Source organism: Tetrao urogallus (genome assembly GCF_951394365.1).
Source record: "Tetrao urogallus genome assembly, chromosome: 2".
Lineage (NCBI taxonomy): Eukaryota > Metazoa > Chordata > Aves > Galliformes > Phasianidae > Tetrao > Tetrao urogallus.
The window spans coordinates 38,136,096-38,156,815 of record NC_136814.1 but is presented as its reverse complement, the minus strand read 5'-3'; the positions used below and the strand labels follow the sequence as shown (position 1 = coordinate 38,156,815).

At 39.2% G+C, this 20,720-nt stretch overlaps 1 protein-coding gene across 1 annotated transcript in view; it reads right to left on the bottom strand.

Moving 5' to 3' along the window:
• PCNX2 (pecanex 2) overlaps positions 1-20,720 on the bottom strand; it is a gene marked incomplete at its 3' end in the record, with an annotated part of 150,273 nt that overhangs the window by 126,287 nt on the left and 3,266 nt on the right. The window contains exons 2-8 of the mRNA XM_079550866.1: positions 17,540-17,748; positions 15,343-15,460; positions 13,130-13,166; positions 11,387-12,664; positions 3,205-3,352; positions 2,891-3,036; positions 1,522-1,615 (exon numbers count right to left, since the gene is read on the bottom strand). Coding sequence (XP_079406992.1) covers positions 1,522-1,615; positions 2,891-3,036; positions 3,205-3,352; positions 11,387-12,664; positions 13,130-13,166; positions 15,343-15,460; positions 17,540-17,748 — 2,030 coding nt within the window. The remainder of the gene's footprint in view (positions 1-1,521; positions 1,616-2,890; positions 3,037-3,204; positions 3,353-11,386; positions 12,665-13,129; positions 13,167-15,342; positions 15,461-17,539; positions 17,749-20,720) is intronic.

The following is a 20,720-nucleotide window of genomic DNA, read 5'->3' as shown; positions in this document are numbered from 1 at the left end:
CTAGTTTTTCTTGTGAATTTCTGCTTTGTACTTTCCTTTATTACTTTTCTGTTCTTGGAAAAACTTGTGTTCTGCATTTCTATTCCTATACAAAAAACAGTAAAGCAGTGGGAAGACACTGATCTTCGCTGTTTTGTTCTTCGCTGTTCTGTTCTGTACAGTCTGAACTGCTACTATATTCCAAGATTTCCAACAAAGGTACTGATCTATGTTAAACAGATGTCAATGGCTGCAGAGAACATCTAAACTTGCTTTTACTAACAACACTTAACAGACTCCTTTATACATAGTTCACATTTCTAGACATCTGCAAACCACAAACTAAAGATCTGCATTTACTGTAGTACAGCAAGACACAGGCGCAAGACAAATGACACAGATGTCCACAGATGGACAGATTTAGAAGGAACTGCATATTAGAGAAGATTGTCCTTTTTTGATAAAAACAGGTTAACTGCAAGCTGTCAGGAGACCTGAAACCATTTATGCATTTAAGACAGATTCAGTTCAGTTGCACGAAGGGGATGGGGATAGGAGGGCATTATTCTGTAGCAGGTAGAGGGGGGAAAAAAAGTTGTAGGAGTTACATAACTCCTAACCAAGATGTTTGATTGAAACTAGACTCTACCATGGGTTGTTTTCCCTTTCTGCTGAAGAAGCATAAACATTTCTATTACAGATGAACTCAGATTTTTTTTTCTTCATCCACTGAAAATAAAGAGTATTATTCTCACGTATCTCACAACAGCATTTTATCTATAATGCTAGCATATTCTTAACATATTCCTGAAGTTTTTGAAATTCTCCACTGAAAGCCAAAAACCTTAAGAACAGTATTTATTAATACAATGAACCCTCTCATCCCCTCACTCTTACAAATGTCTGTAACAATATGAAAAACATATAATTCAATAAAAATACTTCTAATTAGTTAAAATTCTTTTTATAAACATGCATAACAACATGTCACATCAGACAGCAGAAACCACAGTAGCGAGCCTGGGATTTGTGCAATCACTCTGAAAAGACCTTAAAAAAGAAAACTGTTCAGATCCCTTTTTCAGAGTGGCAAATTACCATTAGACATTTCATGAAAGTTTAACAGCTCTGCTGCTTGAATTGAGAGGAAATGGTGTCAGTAGCTGATACTGATAGGACCCTGTTGAGTAAGGGAAATGAGTAAAACAATAAGACTGAGTGAATATCTGGTGACGGTCTCACTTACTTTCTTTTATTCACAAATCTCATTTCTATTGCCACACTTGACTTTGGCTATTCCCAGAAAGTAATGGAAATCACACAGGCTAGTTCTGGTTTTCTTTTTCACTTTTTCACATCAATACTCTTACAAAGCAATTGCTGTTCTAATACAGAATAAAATTGCATACTTTGACATCTTTAGAATAGGTTAATACATTTATTCTCCAGTGTTCTTCCTTCACACACATCTTTCAAATCTACAATCTGCTTCGTAGCTTCCAGCAGTGAAAATTCGGTTTCTAAAAATAAGAGTTTACTTACTGAGCATTTGAAATGCAATCACAGTTTGATAGTTGATGTCGAAAATTTCCTTCCTTCTGACAGCCAGCCTTTAAATAACAGGATCTAATTTCCCCTTCAGGAAAAAAAAAAGTCTATATTAAAGAATTCAGTTACATGATATGATCATTTGTTTTGCAAACAAATTTATCAAAAAATATTAGGCACATGTATAAATATATATCAGGTTTCAGTTCGCAAACTAGCTTTATCTTAAAGTTCAGAAAGCAAATTAATACTCAAAAAACTGAAAAATTTACAGAAAACAAGACAAATTCAAGTGAAATTTTGACCTCTTCTTCATAACTAAGCATAAGAATCCATGATGGCAAAGAAACCAAATCAAAACAGCATCCATAGAAACACATTCATAAGAGGCTTATGGACAATGCTGTCATTTAAATGCATGTAAGGTAAATGGAAAGACCATCTATTAATATAAGCTCACTGTAGAACAAATCTTTTCTTTCTGCTCAGGAAGGTGAGGTGAAAAGGTAAAAACAGTGAAAAATTCTGCTAAAACCAAAGACATTGCACTCTCCTTTTGCTCAACAGGAAGAAATGAAGAGACCCTGTTAAACTCAAGCCTGAGGCCATGCTATTCTGCTGCTCTCAGCCTCACTGCACACAAGGAACTGTAGGGCTGAGAGGAAGGCCAGAAGGAATCAGCAGAAAAACAAAAAAACGCTGGGATTAGGATCCCAGCTGACACGAATACTCATTCACACTGGTTTTGAAGGCAGCTTTAAGGGAAAGTGTGGTGGCTGCAATTCAAAGGTGTTGGCCAGGACCTCACAGGGCTCCATGCAGAGTTCAAACAAACCACCATCATGCATCAATCAGCTTCAGCTTCAATCTCTAGTAATAGCTGTGGAGCAATTCTGTTCCAAGCATGGGCTTAAGACCACTTCTCTACTTAATTCACTTGAAAGAGGAGGCAGATCAGGATTCTGAACAGAAGTTACCACAATGTCATCAGAGAGATTTCAGCCTGAGCCAGCACCAACTCAAACTCAGCTGGAGAAGACAACATTAAAGAGGAGGAAGGTTTTGCCCACCCCTCCCAGCACAAAGGCTCTGTGTTTGCACTTCTTGAGGATGACATTTGGAAGATAAACTTCTGGTATGTATGGCATGTACAGACTTCAGGTCTGTGTGGTTGCATTTTGAACACCCAAGTAATTGCTAATCTGATAGTGCATTTACTGATATGACTAAGCCATCTTCTTTCACACACACAGAAAACATGCAATCCATAACAGGCAAGATGAGAAGTATCCTCTCAGGAAGACTAAAATTTTCTACAGAAATTTCTTCACACATTACAATTATTCCACCTATAGAAACTCACCATTTTCATCTATGAACACATGCATTGCATCCACGGATAGCTCATCTTGTACAGACGCCTCAGGTCCACTTATTACTTGCAAGACAGAACTGTCTTGCTGAGAAGTTACTCGGTAGATTATCTGCCTTTGCCTGTTGCCCTGGTAACTTGACACAAAAATGTTTCAAAACTACTATGAGGAACTTTTTTCTTGCTCTCAATAAAACAGAAAGAACGAGAGGTTAATTAAAGGTTTGTGTCATTTCTACTCAATGAAACAAAACAGATTACATCATATCTTTGAAGTACAAAATTGTAAAGTAAACTGGCCTTACAGTGCTGTAAATTTGGCAGACTCTGGTAGTGCTGGACTAGTACTAGCACGATCTTGGCTTTGTACATCTGATCTTTCCTGCTTAGGAAGTTGCTCACGGTGCTTTTCTGTTCCCATCACTTCTTCTTTTCTCTCTGTTGTCTGGCTATCTGGAAAACAGGGCAGTGAAGTAGAGACAGTCTCCACAGATGACTGTCAAGAGTGTTGCTCATTACAACTGCACAGAAATATCTTAAAGAAAAGCTAAAACAACAGCAAACACTAGTTTTATGAAAAACATTAATATGACTTATATAATTCATTTAAACAACTTACAGAGCATTTTGGATGAGGAGATATTCTGACCTGATAAGCAAACACACTGTTTCAAGAAAAAGCTGCATGATACAAAGGACAAATGAGTGAGAATTTCTGCTTTCCTTCTCTTCATCCAGAGGCAGTAATCTTCCCTGACCCATAGCAGTAAGAGTCTGCCTTCTAAAGAACTACAGCTTGCTTCCCAGCTATGCATACTGACAGCAGAAAAGCAGCAGCGCTGCCTCACTCCCTTTTACAAAAAGAAGGGAAGCATCTTCAAAGGAACTAAATCTGGAATTTGCAACGGAAACTACACAGCTACTCAACTTCTCTTCCTTACTAGTCACACTCCTGATGCAGTACAGAGAAAAACAAGCTAAATAATTTCACAGAAGCTTCCCCTATGTTTGGAAAATACTGAACTACAGATTTTTAAAATACACACAATGGATTTGTCCCGTTTCTACTACACTGGATACACCAATTTATATCACCTCTTGCAAGTGACATCATTTATATATATATATATATATATATATGTGTGTGTGTGTGTGTGTGTGTGTGTGTGTGTGTGTCATTTATTTCTACATATAAAAAATTTCAAGTGATGATCTCTTTTAGTTACTTACACTCACACTGAACAACAAAACATTTTGCAATTCCACTGCAGGATTTTAAAGTGCAACAAATGTTGGTTTCATCACCACCATAAGCTGACACACAACTAAATACTTAAGAAAAAAAAATGTTGTGCTGCTAGAGATGCTGCAGTGTCTCCTGTAGCTTCTTTGCTTCTTACACTTAGCAGGGCATATGGATATGTATTACCCAGACTTCTAGCAATATCTGCTGCTTAAGCACCTAAGAAATGTAATCATCAAGGAAAAAAAAAAAAAGAAAAAACAAAACACAGAAATTCCATTTGCTAAACCATATTTCTTTCCAAAACAATTACTATCCCTACCTGCAAGAGTCCCCAGTCAAGAATCAGTGTTATCACAGCTAAGATAATCTAAGGATAAAACAGGTTCAAGGTTTCCAGAGAGAAAAGTACTAACTTTCATTAGGCCAACAGATACCACTGAAGAGAGCAGGCCGACTTTTGGATGCACAGACCTTCCTGACCCCATCCATGATTTTTTCCAGTCACATCAGCTGCTGTAGCAATTTTCCTTCTATAAACCTACCTGCCTTCAGGAATTAGGGCATCTCCACACCAACACAATGCAACAGTTTCAATTAACAAGACATAACCTTTGAGAATCTTAAAGGCTCAGACACCTGCACAAACTCCTCAGCCTCACTGTATAATGGTAGAATCCCTTCTCTCTGGAGACAACGCCCAATTATTTTTATTAAGAAAAGTAAAATCCAGAAGAATAAGAACAATGTTAAGTGTACCATCACACTTTGACCCCAGCAGGTCTTGGCCCTTAGCTCAAAGCACAGCAGGCAATATCAAATGTGAAGAACCTCACCAGGGCCACAGACCACAATCACAAGCCTAACCAGATAGGGCAGAATGAGCAGTAGAAATAAAGACACCACATAACTCTTGCTTGAAACAGCAGCTCCTTTGGCTCCTGCTGAAAATTTTTTTTAAATGTCATTAGAACTGAAAATGTTCCAGGTCTTGTATCTCTTTACGGAGCACAAGGGATTTTGGCTTCATGTGCAGTATAGTGAGTATAAGCCTGGTTTAGGGAAAAGCTTTGTGTCTATTAAACAGGGAGACAAACTTTAATAGGTCTTACAAACCTACTTTCTCTTATTAAAACAAACAAACAAAACAACAGGTTGGTGGGCTTTTCTTTCTCTCTATTCAAAGATTTTAACATTGTCTTAAATAAAAACGGTATCTTATTTAACCATAAATTACTGAAGCATCCTCTAAATCATGCCAGATTCTACCAGAAGCCATAGACATCTCATCAAAATCATCTTGCCAAAGGTTTGGGCTGTTCAAGCATTAATGACTGATAGAGATCAGAAATTGTGGTTTTAAAATCTAATTGGTCTCACATTGCCCAAAACTGGCTCTAGGGTTGAAACAAAAAAGATTTTTTAATTTGATTACCTGGTGGTTTCAGAAAATGTCTCTCTTCCCCATTCCAAACCACAAACCTTTCAGACTTTTCTCCTGCAGTAGTAAAGAGTCACGATAATAAAAACATAAACAGTCCTGCTTCTTACAGGCTTTATATGCCAGTCAGTCAACACCTCAGTAATAAGTACTTCCAGCCCTGGACAGATAGGCCCTATGGCTTTGTGACTAGTTTTCATAAGCACTCATTTCTTCCAAGTGAATTACACCTTCAGAATTTAAACAGAGATAGGGATGTCTAGACAAGGAGTGTCCTGATAGGGTGCATAACAAGCTCCACATTACCAAAATGCTCTCTGGCAAAGCTCAACATTAAGCTACCAGGAGAAATACCATGACGAAAAGAAGAGTAAAAGCATAGCACACAGCACAGCTGCACATCACCAGGGACTTCGGCAAGACATGGAGCCAGCAGCACTGCTCCACAGCTCAGGTGTTCTTGCAGCTGGGCCAGCAGAAGCCCCAGCCACAGGCTTGGGCTCAGCAAATAACTTGGTTGTGGATTTGGAAGCTACACGCTACATCTCAAGTACCAAGATCCATCGCTGTGACACTGCATGCAGATCTGGTCACCACAGTACAAAAAGAACACAGAACTACTTAGAGAGTGTCCAAAGAAAGGCTGCAAAGATGGTGAAAGATCTGTAAGGCAGGTAGCACTGAGGTCCCCTGGGTGTGCTCATAGCAGAGCAGAGGAGCTGAGGGGAGGCCCGATGGCGGCTGCAGCTCCTCACTGGGAGCGGAGGGGCAGCGCTGAGCTCTGCTCTGTGTGACAGCGGCAGGGCCCGAGGGAACGGCATGGAGCTGCGTCAGGGGAGGGGCTGTGCGGTTGGGGACAGGTGCTGCACCACAGGGCAGTGGGCACGGAACGGGCTGCACGGGGCTGTGGGCACGGCCCCGAGTGTGGAGTTCAGGGAACGTTTGGACATCACTCTCAGACGGAGGGTTTGGATTTGGGGCGGTGCTGTGTGGAACCAGGAGTTGGGCTCGGTGACCCTTGAGGGCTTCTTCCAGCTCAGGGTATTCTACGATTCTATAGCTACATCACGCCTGTGGAAGGATGGTGTACAAGAGTCCTGCACAAATACATAGGTGGAGGTCGGTATGCCTGTTTTATATTTTGGTTGAGCATAACATGTGTCCTGGTAAAATCCTTACCAAGATCACCAGGAAAAGTCTGACAGTTTTACAGCTTAAAGGGCACTTTAAAGCCTTCATAAAAATAGTTATCAAAATAAAACAACAGTTTAAATTTTTAGTCTCCGTTTTAACACTGCCTTAAATTTTATTAGGCAGTTAGAATGAAGTTTCCTTGGTCAGTAAATTTTATTCAGCATATCTTTATCATTTTGTGCCCTCTCTCCTGTCTCCCAGATGTTTTTCCTTTGTCTTTTACATGCATATCCCCATTCCAATCTCCACAACTCAATCTTGCAAGTTAAAATGCCACTGTTGTCATAATTTCAAACACCATCTGTTTTGAAATCTGGTCAAGCAGAATTAAGCTAATTAAGCCCAAGCCTCTTCTGTTCTTTAATTGCTGTTGCAGAATCTACTTCTTCCCACAACACTAAGCTCCAAAATAGAAAGCTTCACTTTGAACTGCATTTGTTGCCTGCTTCGTTGCAGAAATAACTAACTTCAAGTCATTCTATGCTCTTGTCAGTACTCAGAATGAAATAGCTCTCTGACTGATGATATCTCTCCTTCATATCTGTGGGTAACATATTATAGACTAAAACCAGACAATTTAATCAACATTCCCAAACCTTCCTTCATCCTTTCTACCTTAGAAGAACCTTGCACATATCCAGCCTGCTAGGTTTACATTTTTGTTGCCCTTTACTACATTGTAATTAAAAAACATTTTAAAAAGTAGTTTTGTTACCTCTATATATCAACTATATTATATACTTTATATGCAGCCCAAGACAATTCCTCAGAACAGCCCAAGCAAGTAAAAATATTGGATACCCATGAAGCTTAAGTACTTTATTCACAATTTACATTTGCCTACTATGCTAGAAATACATTTAAAACAAAACAAAACAAACAAAAAAAACACAGTAGCAAAGCTGGTTACCCCCAAACATCAGCAGTGGTCAGTAAATCTGATGCAATCCACTAATTGCTATAAAAGGTTTGCCACGGGCAGTGAAGAAACACATAAGATCATCCATTAATCAGGATTACCACATTAATACTGAAGCAGTAGGAAAAACTATTGGTACTTGCTGTGCCTGTCACAAAGCAGGGAAACTTAAGCACAGAAGTGACTTGCTCACAATAATCACCAAGGCCAATAACAGAGCTGGGAATAAAACCATGGTTTTTGAGGTCTCAGGTAAGTAACCTAATCATTAAAGCTAACAATGTCAGAATGTCAACCTCTGAAATAGCTTCATAATTTCTTTACAGGTGTCAGCCTTGCCCTTGAACACACTAACATCACTTAAAAAGTCTGAAATTTTTAGGTCACAGCCTATGAAGCCTGTTTACAGCCTAAGCATCACAGTGAGCAAAGTGAGTTCTTCACCGCCCCCCAGCCTCCATCCAAAGGGGCTTCGTGTTCCAGGCGTCTCCTGCCTCAGCCTCACATTTCAACTGCTGTTGGGGCTGGTGGCTCGATGCAGAAGATCAGTCTGCCCCAGGATTACACAGCAGGCTGTAGCTCTCTTTCTTACACGTGGGGGGAAAAACTAAGTCATCTAAAAATATCCACTTAAGTACATCTTAGTTTTTTTATAGGAGCAGTGTAATTGCTAGGGATCCGAAAGAACTAACTCAAGGTTGTGGTTTCTGCACTGACCAGGATGATGAGTGCCTTTTCTAAAAAGAGCCTGAAAAACATCTCAATTCAGGCCACATGGTCCCTGTTCAGGTTCTGCCATGCGGGTTCCCACCACTCCCACAGCTGGCTTTGTCCCCTGGTGATAACACCATCTGCTCCAGATTTCAAGTTACTTGTGGCAGAGGCAACATGGGCCCTCATCCTGCACAGATCAGGCGTGCATCTGTTCTACTGCTCCCCAGCATGGCAGAATGACACAAAGCAGACCATAAGCCCAGTTTTCCCTACATAATACACAGGATACAGAAAATTTGCAGTTGCCCTTCCATAGGCTTTCATTATGAGGGCGGTGAAAAATTGATTCCGAACTGGAAGGATAGTGGTCCAGAAGTCATTTTTAGCAACAGTGGCAGTGGTACTTTCTCACAACATAGAAGAGATACAACGTCAACAGAACAGCAGCAGCTCTTAAAAGCTGGCTTTTTTACATCCTATATTTAACACATTAAATCTGGCATCCCTGCTAGTGTTTTCTTGTTCTGTATTTTACAGAGCTGCCTACTGGCAAAGGGTTTGCTGGGTGAAGATGATGCAACTTCTGTTTCCACACAATTCACAAGTGTGTGCAGGGTGCACACATCAAACAAAGAACCATCTACAATATTCACTCACTCACTTTCAAGACTGTTCTGATTCACAAGTTTTCCTGCCTTCTCCAAAATATGCAAAACATCAGCCTTCTTCCACACAGCTCCAAATACACAGCCTTCCAGGAACTTGCCAAGTTTCTCACATTTCCCAGTAAACACCTTTGTGAGGTGCATTTCATGCTCCCTTGGACTAGACCATCTGTTATTATCTTCTGCCAATTAAGTGGTTTGCAAGGTCAAAAGAATAAAGAAACAAAAAGACAACCTCCTCCCTCAAAATGATGGGTGCATAGCTTTGCCCTGCTCTATATTGCCTCCTTACATTTTTTTTTTTTTTTTTAAACAACCACTTTAAAGAGGGAATGTTTATTCAAATCTGCTTTAAAATGCTCTTTTGTTAAAAGCACATTTGTAATTGCAAGGCTATAAACAAATTAGAGGCTTTCTCATTCCTAAAATCAAATCTTACTGTGGGGAAGCTGCCAGTAATGACAGTAATTTATTTTTGCAAAGAGCACATTCTGACTAAGCAAGAAAATAAATAAAGCCTACTTGTTGTAAATAGCAACTGTCTTTGAACTACATCTCCCCAGCTTAAGAAGTTTGGACTGAGTAGCCTTTTTCCCACAGCATCAACACGAGGTCTGCAGACACCACACGGTGACCAAAGCCACTGCAGTATCACTCCCCTACCCAGGAGGACATTTGCGGGTCTCGTAACAGCTCAGCATGCCCCAAAAAAGCACAGGGCAGCTTAGCTGTGTGCAGATTAACTCCAATGCCTGACAAACATATAGACTTCAGAAAATGGAAAGGTAAGGAATTCACATTTGGCCGCTTCAAATATCAGATTGGTGTTGAATCCTCATGTTTCCCAAGGACTTCGGGTTTGAATAAAAAGAATTTAGCTTGCCAGATCTAAACTCCAATAACCATACATACATGAATCAAGTTTGTTTTGTATGTTGTCATGGAATTCATGAATAACCTGACTTATTCTGATTGCTTTCCTTTACGGAGACAGTTCTCCCTTCTCACGTTACTCTGAAAATTACTATTCATCTGAAAGCCATTTAATTCTATAAATGCGACGTTCTGAAACCACTAGTGTGTTTCCCATATAATGAAAGCTTTTTAGGGGGGAGAGGGGAGGTAGAGGAAAAGAGGTGTCTGAGAAGCAGTCTATGGAAAAGAACACAGTTTTGACATGTAGAAAAGCTGCGCTGCTGAGTATCAGTAAGTTCCCCAAGTTCAATGCAAAACAGGCATTTAGTTTGCTTCCTCTTAGGCTACCTTAGAACAATCTATTACAGCATCTAAAGTTTACAGAACATTTTGGAGGAGAAAATAGGCGGTCTCATTTTACTTTGGCCCAGATCTTCTTAACCAGGAAATAGCAGATCACTTGGCAAGTACTCCAACACTCCACGCAGCTCCACTGCACCTCATCTAGCATCCTCATGAAACAGGCTTTCCAGTCTTTTCTACACAGCTGCTAAAGACATTACAAGTAATGCTTCTTCCTAACAGAAAAGAGTCGGAGTTTGGTGACAGCAAGGAAAGTGTTGGGTAAAACCAGATATTCCTATGCTAGAATTACAAACTAGATTGCATACAGGTTTTAAAATGAACTAATAGAAGCTTTTTTCTTTCCCTTTCTTTTTAAACATAACTCTTTTTCTTAAATGGAAAATGGCATGGTAAGATACTATTTTCCATAAAAATATCTGATGTTTTCAACAAACCCCACTGACAAACATTCTCCCATAAGCCCAAATATTTTAGTCTTCAGCAACTGTTGAGAAACACATTGAGAATGTGATTGTTTCATTTTTAACTACAAAGCTACACATATCTACGGAGGAAGCTGAGGAACACATGCACACATGAGTTATTTAGAAGTTGAGCCACCACTAGTGACAAATCCAGCTTTCTACATACTCAGACACACACAGATGACTTTTCAACATGCACCTCGTAAGAGAAGGTACAAAACTTTAACTATACACTTTTTTTTTTAAGAATTATTCTTGATTTTTACACCGTCCAGGTCTGTCACATGCACAGAACATTAGATATGGACTAGACACACATTGAGGTTAGCATTAGCTTTTTCAAAAGGTGTCTTTAAGAAAATGTAATATTCAAGAAATTGCAGCTGACACTATCACACTTTCCTGAAATCACCCTATTCCAACCAAGCCCAGCCTTCCACCAATTAATAACAAAACCAGTTCTCCTCTCTCTATTCACTCTACTGCAGATTTCAGGCCAAGCTGCTATAAACAATGTAACTAATCTCAACTTTCTTATTCCAAAAGTTGTAAATCATGCATCATACCTCCAGCAGGGACATTTTCTTTTGTAACCTCCATTTTGACAGTAGATTGATTAGATGCCTTCATCTTTGAGGTATTAATGGATTCCAGAAGGGAGACAAACTCTAGAAAATTTGACTCATTGGGTACCTGTCCTTCTTTAGCTTCTAGATCAGATTTAGAAGTAGGTAAAGTCTTCTCTTTGTCAGATGCTTCCACTGAATTCTTACTTAAAAGCACATCTGTACCACTGTCTACACTCAGCACCCGCATGTGCCTCTTTTCATGAGCAGTTCTACAGGATTGAGGATCTAGGCTCTGTAGTTCTTCCTTTGGACTCAAACCCATGTTTTGGACATTTTCAGAAGCCTTCTTCTGATTTGGATCTGAACACGTGATCATTTCTGAAGGAGCATTTACTGGATTGCTGTGTTCTTTTACTCCATCACCAGATTCATAGCCAGAGCAATGGTTGGATGACAGATCAGTCCTCAACATTTCTGGAGTTCTTTCACTTTCACTAATTTCTGGGTAGTCGTTACCTTTGCTGTCATCAGACAAATCAAAAGTTATAACAGGAATTCTGAGCTGTTCATTAGTCTGCTGACTTTGCCAATCTGCTGTGACTATACCGGACTCAAGAGCTGAGCTTGTTCTCTCAGTACCCAGAGCCCTCAGATGGACAGAGCCTGCTAGATCACTGAGGGTGCTGTTTGGTGTGCTGCTCATTGTGATGACAATTTTAATGGGCTCACACAGTTGGTCTCCAGGAAGAGAGTTGTCAACAATTGCAACAGCAGTCTCACTATCTGAGCAGTCAAGGTCTTCATTGGTACTATCAGCACTGCAAGAACTTTCCACAAGCTCAGGATCTTTGGTTGCAAAAGCACTGCACTGTGGGCAGTTACTGGTAAAGCTTGCTTGCAGTGAGCCATCTGGTAATTTCTCTCTTTTCTGGTTTCTCGGATTACTTAAATGGTCTGAAATAACTGAATTTTCACTGTCCCATGGTTCCAAAGAAACTCCAGTCCTTATAATATCACCTTGCGATGAAGAAATATTAGAGAAATTTTTAGCTGCATCTTTGTCCATGAGAACAACTTGTGATCCATGTTGCTCATTCTCTCCGCTTTGATTTATTCCAGTTCCAGAAAGTGTTTCCACAGCAGCTGGTTTTGACACTATTGCTGATGTTGTAGAACCTGAAGCAGACGCTGAGGAAACTGGTAATATGTCTCCTTTGATACCAGGTGAGGTAGATGAAATTGGTGGTACAGACTGGTCTTCTAATACTGTAATCCCTAATAAAAGATGTAACATGAGTTAGGTTTTGCAAACAGGATCACTATACATTATCAAGGTAAAATATTTAGCTAGCAAAAACTGCAAAGATATCTGCAGTCAGAAGATGTTTAAGGGTTTTAACATGTTACCTGAAGACTGGCTTCCTCTTTTAACGTGTTCCAGAGACACAGAGTTTCCCAAAAGCATGGGAGGAAAACTCTTTAATATCTCTCTATTAAAAAATAGGGAAAGCTACTTGCATTCTCACCAAAAGGCTATAGTCCAAACAGCTCAGCTGACAGCTGAGAAACCTTCTGTGAGAACTCCCTTAAGATTTTGTTATCTTTTCTATTCAGATCCTAACATGAGGCATGACAGATCCTGCTGCAGGGTCATCTGTGTCTTTTTTTTTTTTTTTTTTTTTTTTGTGGCAAGCAAGGATTAAATAAAAGTTGAAAAGGAATTATAATGCCTTCAGATACCTTTGAGATCTTCAATAGTTTCCCGTGTTGGCAGGTCCTAAAAACAAGAACAACACAAAATTGGTAAGGCTATATATTAACTTCTGTTGGAAGAAAAGAAATAGATGTAATGCAACAGATCAGTGCAACAGTTAACTAATCAAAGGTTAATTACAGTGCTGGTATTCAATAAAATCATTGAAATTTGGATGTGTACCTTCCACAAAATACGAAGGGTGGGTGATGGAGATGGTTATAGAACAGCCATGCTCCAAATTGCATCATTGTAATTGTGTGTGTTATATCTGGGGAGAAAGAAAACTGAAGATTTTATTTTTATAAACATTCCGCAGCGCCTAATCTAGACCTTCTTAAAATAGTTCATCTTTTCCACTTCTCATTTTAGTGATTTAAAAACATGTAGCTGAAAAAGTTTTGTCTCCAGTACTTGGTAGCAATTTCTCAATGAAAAATTAGAGGAGAAAACCATTAAGTTATCCTACAATCATTCAGATTGCAAGGAAATTACAGAGGTCATTTAGCCCAAACTCTTCTCCCCTACACACACATACTCAAGGCAGGCACAGTTAGAGCAGGTTGCTCAGGACCATATCCAGTATAGCTTTGAATATGTCCATGAATGGAGATTTCACAGCCACTCTGGACAATCTCTTCCAGTATTTGACCACACTTTCAGTTAAAAAAAAAAGTAAATGAATAAAATTTTTTTTTTTTTTTTAATGTATCCAACTGTACTTTTGTCCACTGTCTCTTAGTCTTCTACCTTGCAGCTCTGAGTGTGCTCAGTCTTCTCCATACCCTTCCATTAGGAAAGTGAAGACAGTACATTCTTTTAGTCTTACATAGATTTTAGGACATCTGCCTGTCCTCATATATCTAATGCCTTATTCCCCAGTGATCACTGCCAGTGGCCCTTGTTGGATTCTCACAAGCAGGTCAATGTTTGTTATGCAGTGGAGAGTCCTGAACTACACAATACTGCAGAGAAACATTCTAGGAGCAAGAATGGAGAACTAGCGAAAAGTTACCAGGAAAAAATAACATGGATCTCTTCAGGCTGACACGCACCAAAATTAAGAGGAAATAATTACTACATCCTTCTATTTCATAGTGGTAGCCTGGCAGCAAGAAGAGGAGATTAGGTTTGACTAGACCCAATCTACATGTTTGGAAATGAGAGACTCAGACAAGTTTCCTGGAAAAAAAAAAAAAAAAAAAAAAAAGAGTTTGCAGACTGGACAAATACCAGAATACTGGGGACCAGGACAGAAACAAGGTGGAAAATATTTTTTCCCATAAAAGAAAAATTGTCAATGTCTGTGAATCATACAGATGCTACAAAAAGGTAGAAACAGTCCAGGAAATGAGGAAATACTTTTGATTCAGAATAATTTGAAGTAAATAAGGACACAAAGGGGGAAAAAAATGAAGACAATGAAGTATCAAATAGCTACTTATTCAGAGATCACTAACCATCCTCTGCACTGAATGAGGCAGGAGTCCTGTAGAAAGAATAGTATGGGATCACATAATTAAACATTTTATCACAGTGTACTTGGGGAGTAGCTTAAGATAACACAGATAGCATTCATTCCGTTTCCTAATTTTTGCACACTTTATTCTTCAAACTTCTTGTAATTTTCTTAAATAATGTCCACAAAAACCACTTTCATAACTTCGTACAATAACTGATTTAGAAAGCATGGCTAGTGATGTGAAATCTATGTATTTTTAACCTCATGTAGCTTACCTCCTAGCTTTTAATCAGGTTTTATGTTTTCTTTAAATATCAAACTGTTATTTTATAACCGTAAGTCCAGTTATACAAAAGTAAGTTACCAACGTTTCAGGAGCTGACTCCTTCTCAGGGAATGAGAAACTGCCCTGACTGCATTAGCTTCTTCTTTCTCTCAAAGCAGCCTTGAAAACTAGTTGACTTTGGCAAGATTTTCAAGTCATTTAGTATCTATAGAGCATCTATAGATGCTCAAGACATCTCTTGAGACTTACAGAATTATCTACAGCAGGTTCAGCTTTGTAAAATTAAACTTGTGAGACAAGGTCAAGGCTAACCAATAGCTGTAGTTATACAAAGTATCCTTCCAACTTGGAGCAGACCTGCTTTCAGTCAGCAGCATCTGACTGCACAAAATTCCATGTGATAAGAACACAATGTATAAAGTGAAAACGTTAGTACCAAAAAGCATACTAACCGTTGCCCCAGATGAGCTCTGTGAGTGAAGAGCTTCTAGCCTCAAACTGTCGTGTATTGTAGGAGTAGAGCCATTTTGGTTGGTCTCACCAATTACACCATTATCCCCAACGTTATTGCTGAAAAAGGGAAAAAGGAACCAAGTTATTTACTTACCTCCCATCAAACAATTGTTTGAAATGCAATGCATAATGTCTATTCATATAATCATTGGACCATAAAAAGTGAAGTTGTTCCCTTTGACTTAATTAAAAGAAGCATACATTACAGGCAGCTAGTTAATCATTTTCTTGGTGGATGCATTCAGCTATTCACTACACTTTTTAAACATTTTCTTTTAGGTTTTCCATGGATGTAAGCAAGCATTTTTGCAATAAAAATTTACATGGAATAAGTAAATAATAAATCCCCATTGTGACAAAATGTTAAAAAAAAAATTTGTTTTCCCAATTTCAGCTTTGAAACCCTACAGCTATATATAAGCTATAAAATTATTTTTCCTGGGGAACTTTTTCTGTAGTTAGCTGACTTCAGAAACTTGTTCAACCAACACACCAAAGCCTGTTTAAAAACTATCAGCCAGCTAGCCAACATATTCTTTATTTTCTGATCAAGAGCTAAGACTGCTGTGTCTATGACCTCCCATATGAAAAACCTGAAATGACTTTACACACAGGTTTTAAGAGATGCTACTTCTAATTCTTAGTCAAAACTAAGGCAGGATAAGGAAAGTTAATGAACAGAACAAAAATTGAGCTTCTGTTTAAATTTGAGCCAGCCTAGAACAGATGAGCCTCTCAAATTACCTTATCAGATATAAATAGGAAACGGCTTTGTGGGCTAGTGAGAACAGAGCCTGAAAGGCATCATTCAAACAAAAATAAATCCTTTATAAGGTAATTGACTTATAAGAGGCATTTCTGAGAAGAGCCTTGGTGCAGGCAGGCCTTGACAATACCAGCAAAGTTGCTGCTAGGAACGTGCCAGAGACATGCCAAAAACACAAGAGAACAGCACTACCAAGGTATACAAACAAACCTGATACTGCACAGCTTGCACAGAGCCAGTGGTAGCAGAGCTTACCATAGCGACTGTAAACACACCAAAACCAGAACAAGTTCACAGATACAGAGCTCTCAGTTGAAGCTTGGCAGCTGTAACAAACTACTCCATTTAAGCTATAGGTGGACATTTTATGCTGCAGCCACTGCTGGTTGTACCATACTTCAGGTTCTTTCACATCTGTTGTAGAGCTTGCAAACAATGAAAGCTGGCTGCCAGTTTCATTTCTATGACTCAAGCTTGAAAAAATGGTTAAAAAAAAAAAAAAAAAAAAAAAAAAGTCTCTATTTATTCCAAAAAGTTTCCAGCAGAATATTCTACATAGACACGATTCTGGAAAATCTTTGTTCTAGTCTACAGCCAACATTATTTTTTAGCTTTAATACCATATCAACCCAGAAGCAGACTTACTGACTGTGATTATTTATTTGCAGTACAGAGGAAATGCTGGAAATGCCTATCTAATGACCTGGGAAATGAGAGCGGCTCTAACTTTACTCTTGAAGAGTACCACAGAAGAATTACAGCAGTCAGAAAAAGGAAAACAACGTACACATCTAGGCTTGATCAGAGGATGAAAGCTGTTATAAACACACAACACCAATTTGCACTCAGGCTTTCAAAGCCATGATAGAAAAACATTTTGTTTGCCAACAGGTGCACATAATTTCCTTGTCCCTTTCCAGCAAGTTTTGTATGAACTTTCACCACTTTCCCAGAAGTTGAAGTAGGAACAAAACACATTTTTCTTTCTGGAACAGCTCTTCTCTCTCACCCTCAAAATTCTTCAGGACAGGGATAAAACCAGGAAGAACCTCTACTCTTCCTTCAGCCTTTAACACTTCTTTAAAAACTCCCAGTTTTCCTCCAGGATCTTTTAGCTCCTCCCAGACAGGTCTCTTTCCTTCACATGGTCCACTGGCTGCCCCACCCCCAAACCAGGTGTAGCTCTGCCTGCTTCATCACAAGCATGCAAGAACCACTGAGAATAAAAGCACTGATAAGGGTTTTAGGAGTGCCACTCCCCACAAAACTGTAGGAGTTTTCTTGCTGTCAATGGGTATTTCTGCTGCACAGGACAGCACAAACTTATCAGTTATATACAGTGTACCAGCAACACGCAATGCAAAGCTTACCTATGATTTGAGGGCTGAAGAACTGTGTTTTCTTTTGGGACCTCTGCATCTTTACACTGCCTTCCATTTTTTCTTGGGACCTGTTGTTGAATTGCTTCGCCTTTATCAAACATAAGGTGCAGACGGTAACTGATCACCTTAATTGCTGTGAAGAACGCTGTCACTAAGCTGCAGTATGCAAAAGCTGTAGCTGAATTTGCTGGACAAGCCTATAGAAAGGAATAATAAAGACATCATCATACAAGTTTATTATAAGAAAATGCTGCTAAATTTTCCAATTTTTATACATATATATTTCTAATTGTCTGTTATTTGTACCTCTACTGAGTTTTGCAGACACAAGTACTGTATCTCCATCCACAAGTCTTGAGTTCTACTCATCAGAAAGTTCTAAACATTTGGTCAAATTTCAAATCATTTATTCTTCTTTTGATTAGCTATAGGTAGTTTCTTTCATTAATTTTATCACAAAGTCAGTAAAAGCTCACAATTAGCAAACACTGTTAAAACACTCTCAAAACACCCCCTTCCAGTACCCGAAGGGAGCTTATATTCGGAGGAAGACCAATTTTTTACATGGTCTGATAGTGAGAAGACAAGAGGGAATGGCTTTAAAGTAAAAGAGGGAAGATTAAGATTAGACACGAACAAGAAATTCTTCACTCTGAGGGTGCTGAGACCCTGGCACAGCTGCCCAGAGAAGCTGTGGGTGCCCCATCCCTGGAGGGGCTCAAGGACAGGTTGGATGGGGCCCTGGACACCTGAGCTGCTGGGTGGCAGCCCTGCCCACAGCAGAGAGGTGCAACCATATGGTATTCGAGGTCTCTTCCAACCCAAGCCATTCTATGATTCTATGAAAATTTCCCATTCCCAGAACAGTACAGCTTTTCCTGCATTATCAGACACAAAACAAAAGATGAATTATCCACAAGCAGGAAACTCCTTTTGAAAAAATTGTCATCTTACCATTTCTCAGCTACGAGAATAATGCTAAAAACACTACAATGTTGTAGTTTCATTGCTTTTTTTTTTTTTTTTTTTAAACACTTCACAACATCTCCTACTGCCTCTACTGCTGAAGAATTTAAAAAAAAAAAAATCAGGATCAGTCAAAACAAATAAATGCTGTGCATTTGGAGAAAGGCAGCTTCTTTGAATGCTTTTTTTCCGAAGTTCATAATCGTTAATTTGCAGCTGTCTGTGTCTGTTGATTTGGGATGGGCACCATATCTCTTATCATTACCATGAATTATAGTTCAAATACAGACATCAGTACGTCATGTCTGTGAAGGAACTGCACTCTCCTATGTAAATACTTCCTTACCGTAAAGAAAAATTCATAATAAATACTTCCAGTTACATTTGAAGGGGCAAAATCTTCATATCTATGGTCACGAAACATCCTTACGTATGGTTTTTATTTAGCTGCAGTCTCACAGAGAGATCCAATTTCGTGCCCTAAATCTATAATTGTAAATACCAGCTTTGGAGATCAAGGATCATTTGAATTTAAAAATCATTTCAGACTCAGAAATAAACCACACTGTGCCCACATAGATAAGGAAGGGAAGGGAATGAGGTACATTTACTTCATCTCTAAAACAAGCCACCACATTTATCTTGATGCTGAAATGAGTATGCTGAATCATTTCTGTGTTATCATGAGCAAATGAGTTGCTACTCCTCTGCTGCATTTGGCTTTTTGGGTAAATTCTTTCTTAGGACTATTCCGATTCACATGGAATCATCGAATATCTTGAGATGGAAGGGACCCAACTCCTGCCTCCACACAGGACCACCCAGAAATCACAACTCTGATTTCTCACAGCTTGGGGCTGTGACCACTGCCCCAGGGAGCCTGTCCCAGGCCCCAACCACCCTCTGGTGAAAAACCTTTTCCTGATATCCAACCTGAACCACTGCTGAATTTATTATATAAAGTAGAGAAGCTATCCAGCAGGTATAAATTACTAACAATACCTAATGAGAAAGACGTTACTTTCTACAGATCAAGTCTATGCTTGTTAAGAGTACTTCATTTTATGTACACACGCTACATGTATGTGTACACCAGAGCTCAGCATGCTCTTTGGTCATTTACTGTATCTGGGCCAGAAAGAAGACGTATTTGCAAAGCAGTGCTCTCATGATAGAAGGGTTGGTAGAATTTGTTTTTATGACTAAAGCATTTGCAAAACACAAGTTAAAAATCATTTGGTTTCACAAAGAATGACTGCCAAATGTCTGCAAGGATTTGTTTCAAAAAGATATGTTCACTTCCCAGGAAATCTCTTCAACTACACTCTAAAAGCATGGACTGCCCACTCAGGGACAAATAACACCTCAGAACTAGTCACCAGAATAGAAGGGCTTTATAGGTGACACCTATATGGCTTAATATATTTTAAATGAATAATGTCACGAGGACACAACAGAAATAAACTTCTAACAACACAGACTGTGTTTGCATAGAGTACAAGACAGGAGAGAATCACCAGAAGCTCCTGAATTCCTAAGTAAAAGAGAGGATTGGTTCTAGCTAACACTGAGTGCTGCATGTTCCCATCCCTGCCTTCTGATCAGAGCTCCTGGATACACTCAGTGCTTCCCCACAGTCTGCTTGCACATCCGCCCAACATACAGCGCTTCCCACGGGGTACATGTTAAGCATGCTCACAATTCAAAATCTGCCTACAAATACACATATATAAAAGCCAGCATATTCCTAACATTCTGGATCTTGGAAGAAGCTAAGTAGCAGAAGCTGGCAGCTTGTTCCAATTCCACACAAGGAATTGGAAGAAAGATGAAAGTGAGGATGGGAAGCCTTGGACTTTCAGAAACAAGCCTCTTGCATAAGGGTAGAAATGTCATCTGAGTGCAGCTGGTGTTCCCAGGTACGGATATGTGAAATCTACAAAAATCTGCACGAGCTAGGGGAAATTAAATTACAGACCACTGAGGAATTATATGATAGACTCACTTTTGCTGTACTAGAGTTATTATTAGCCTTGTTTCCTACAGAAATTAGGTTTTATAATCACATCATGTGTTTGTTTGCTCATCTCTCTCCAGCCCTGCTGCTGAAGAACTTTTTAACTCTTTAAAAACTGTCACCTAACTTCAGTAGAACACATCCCTCCTTGGAACAGGCCAGTAGCTTCCAATATCAGAACACTGT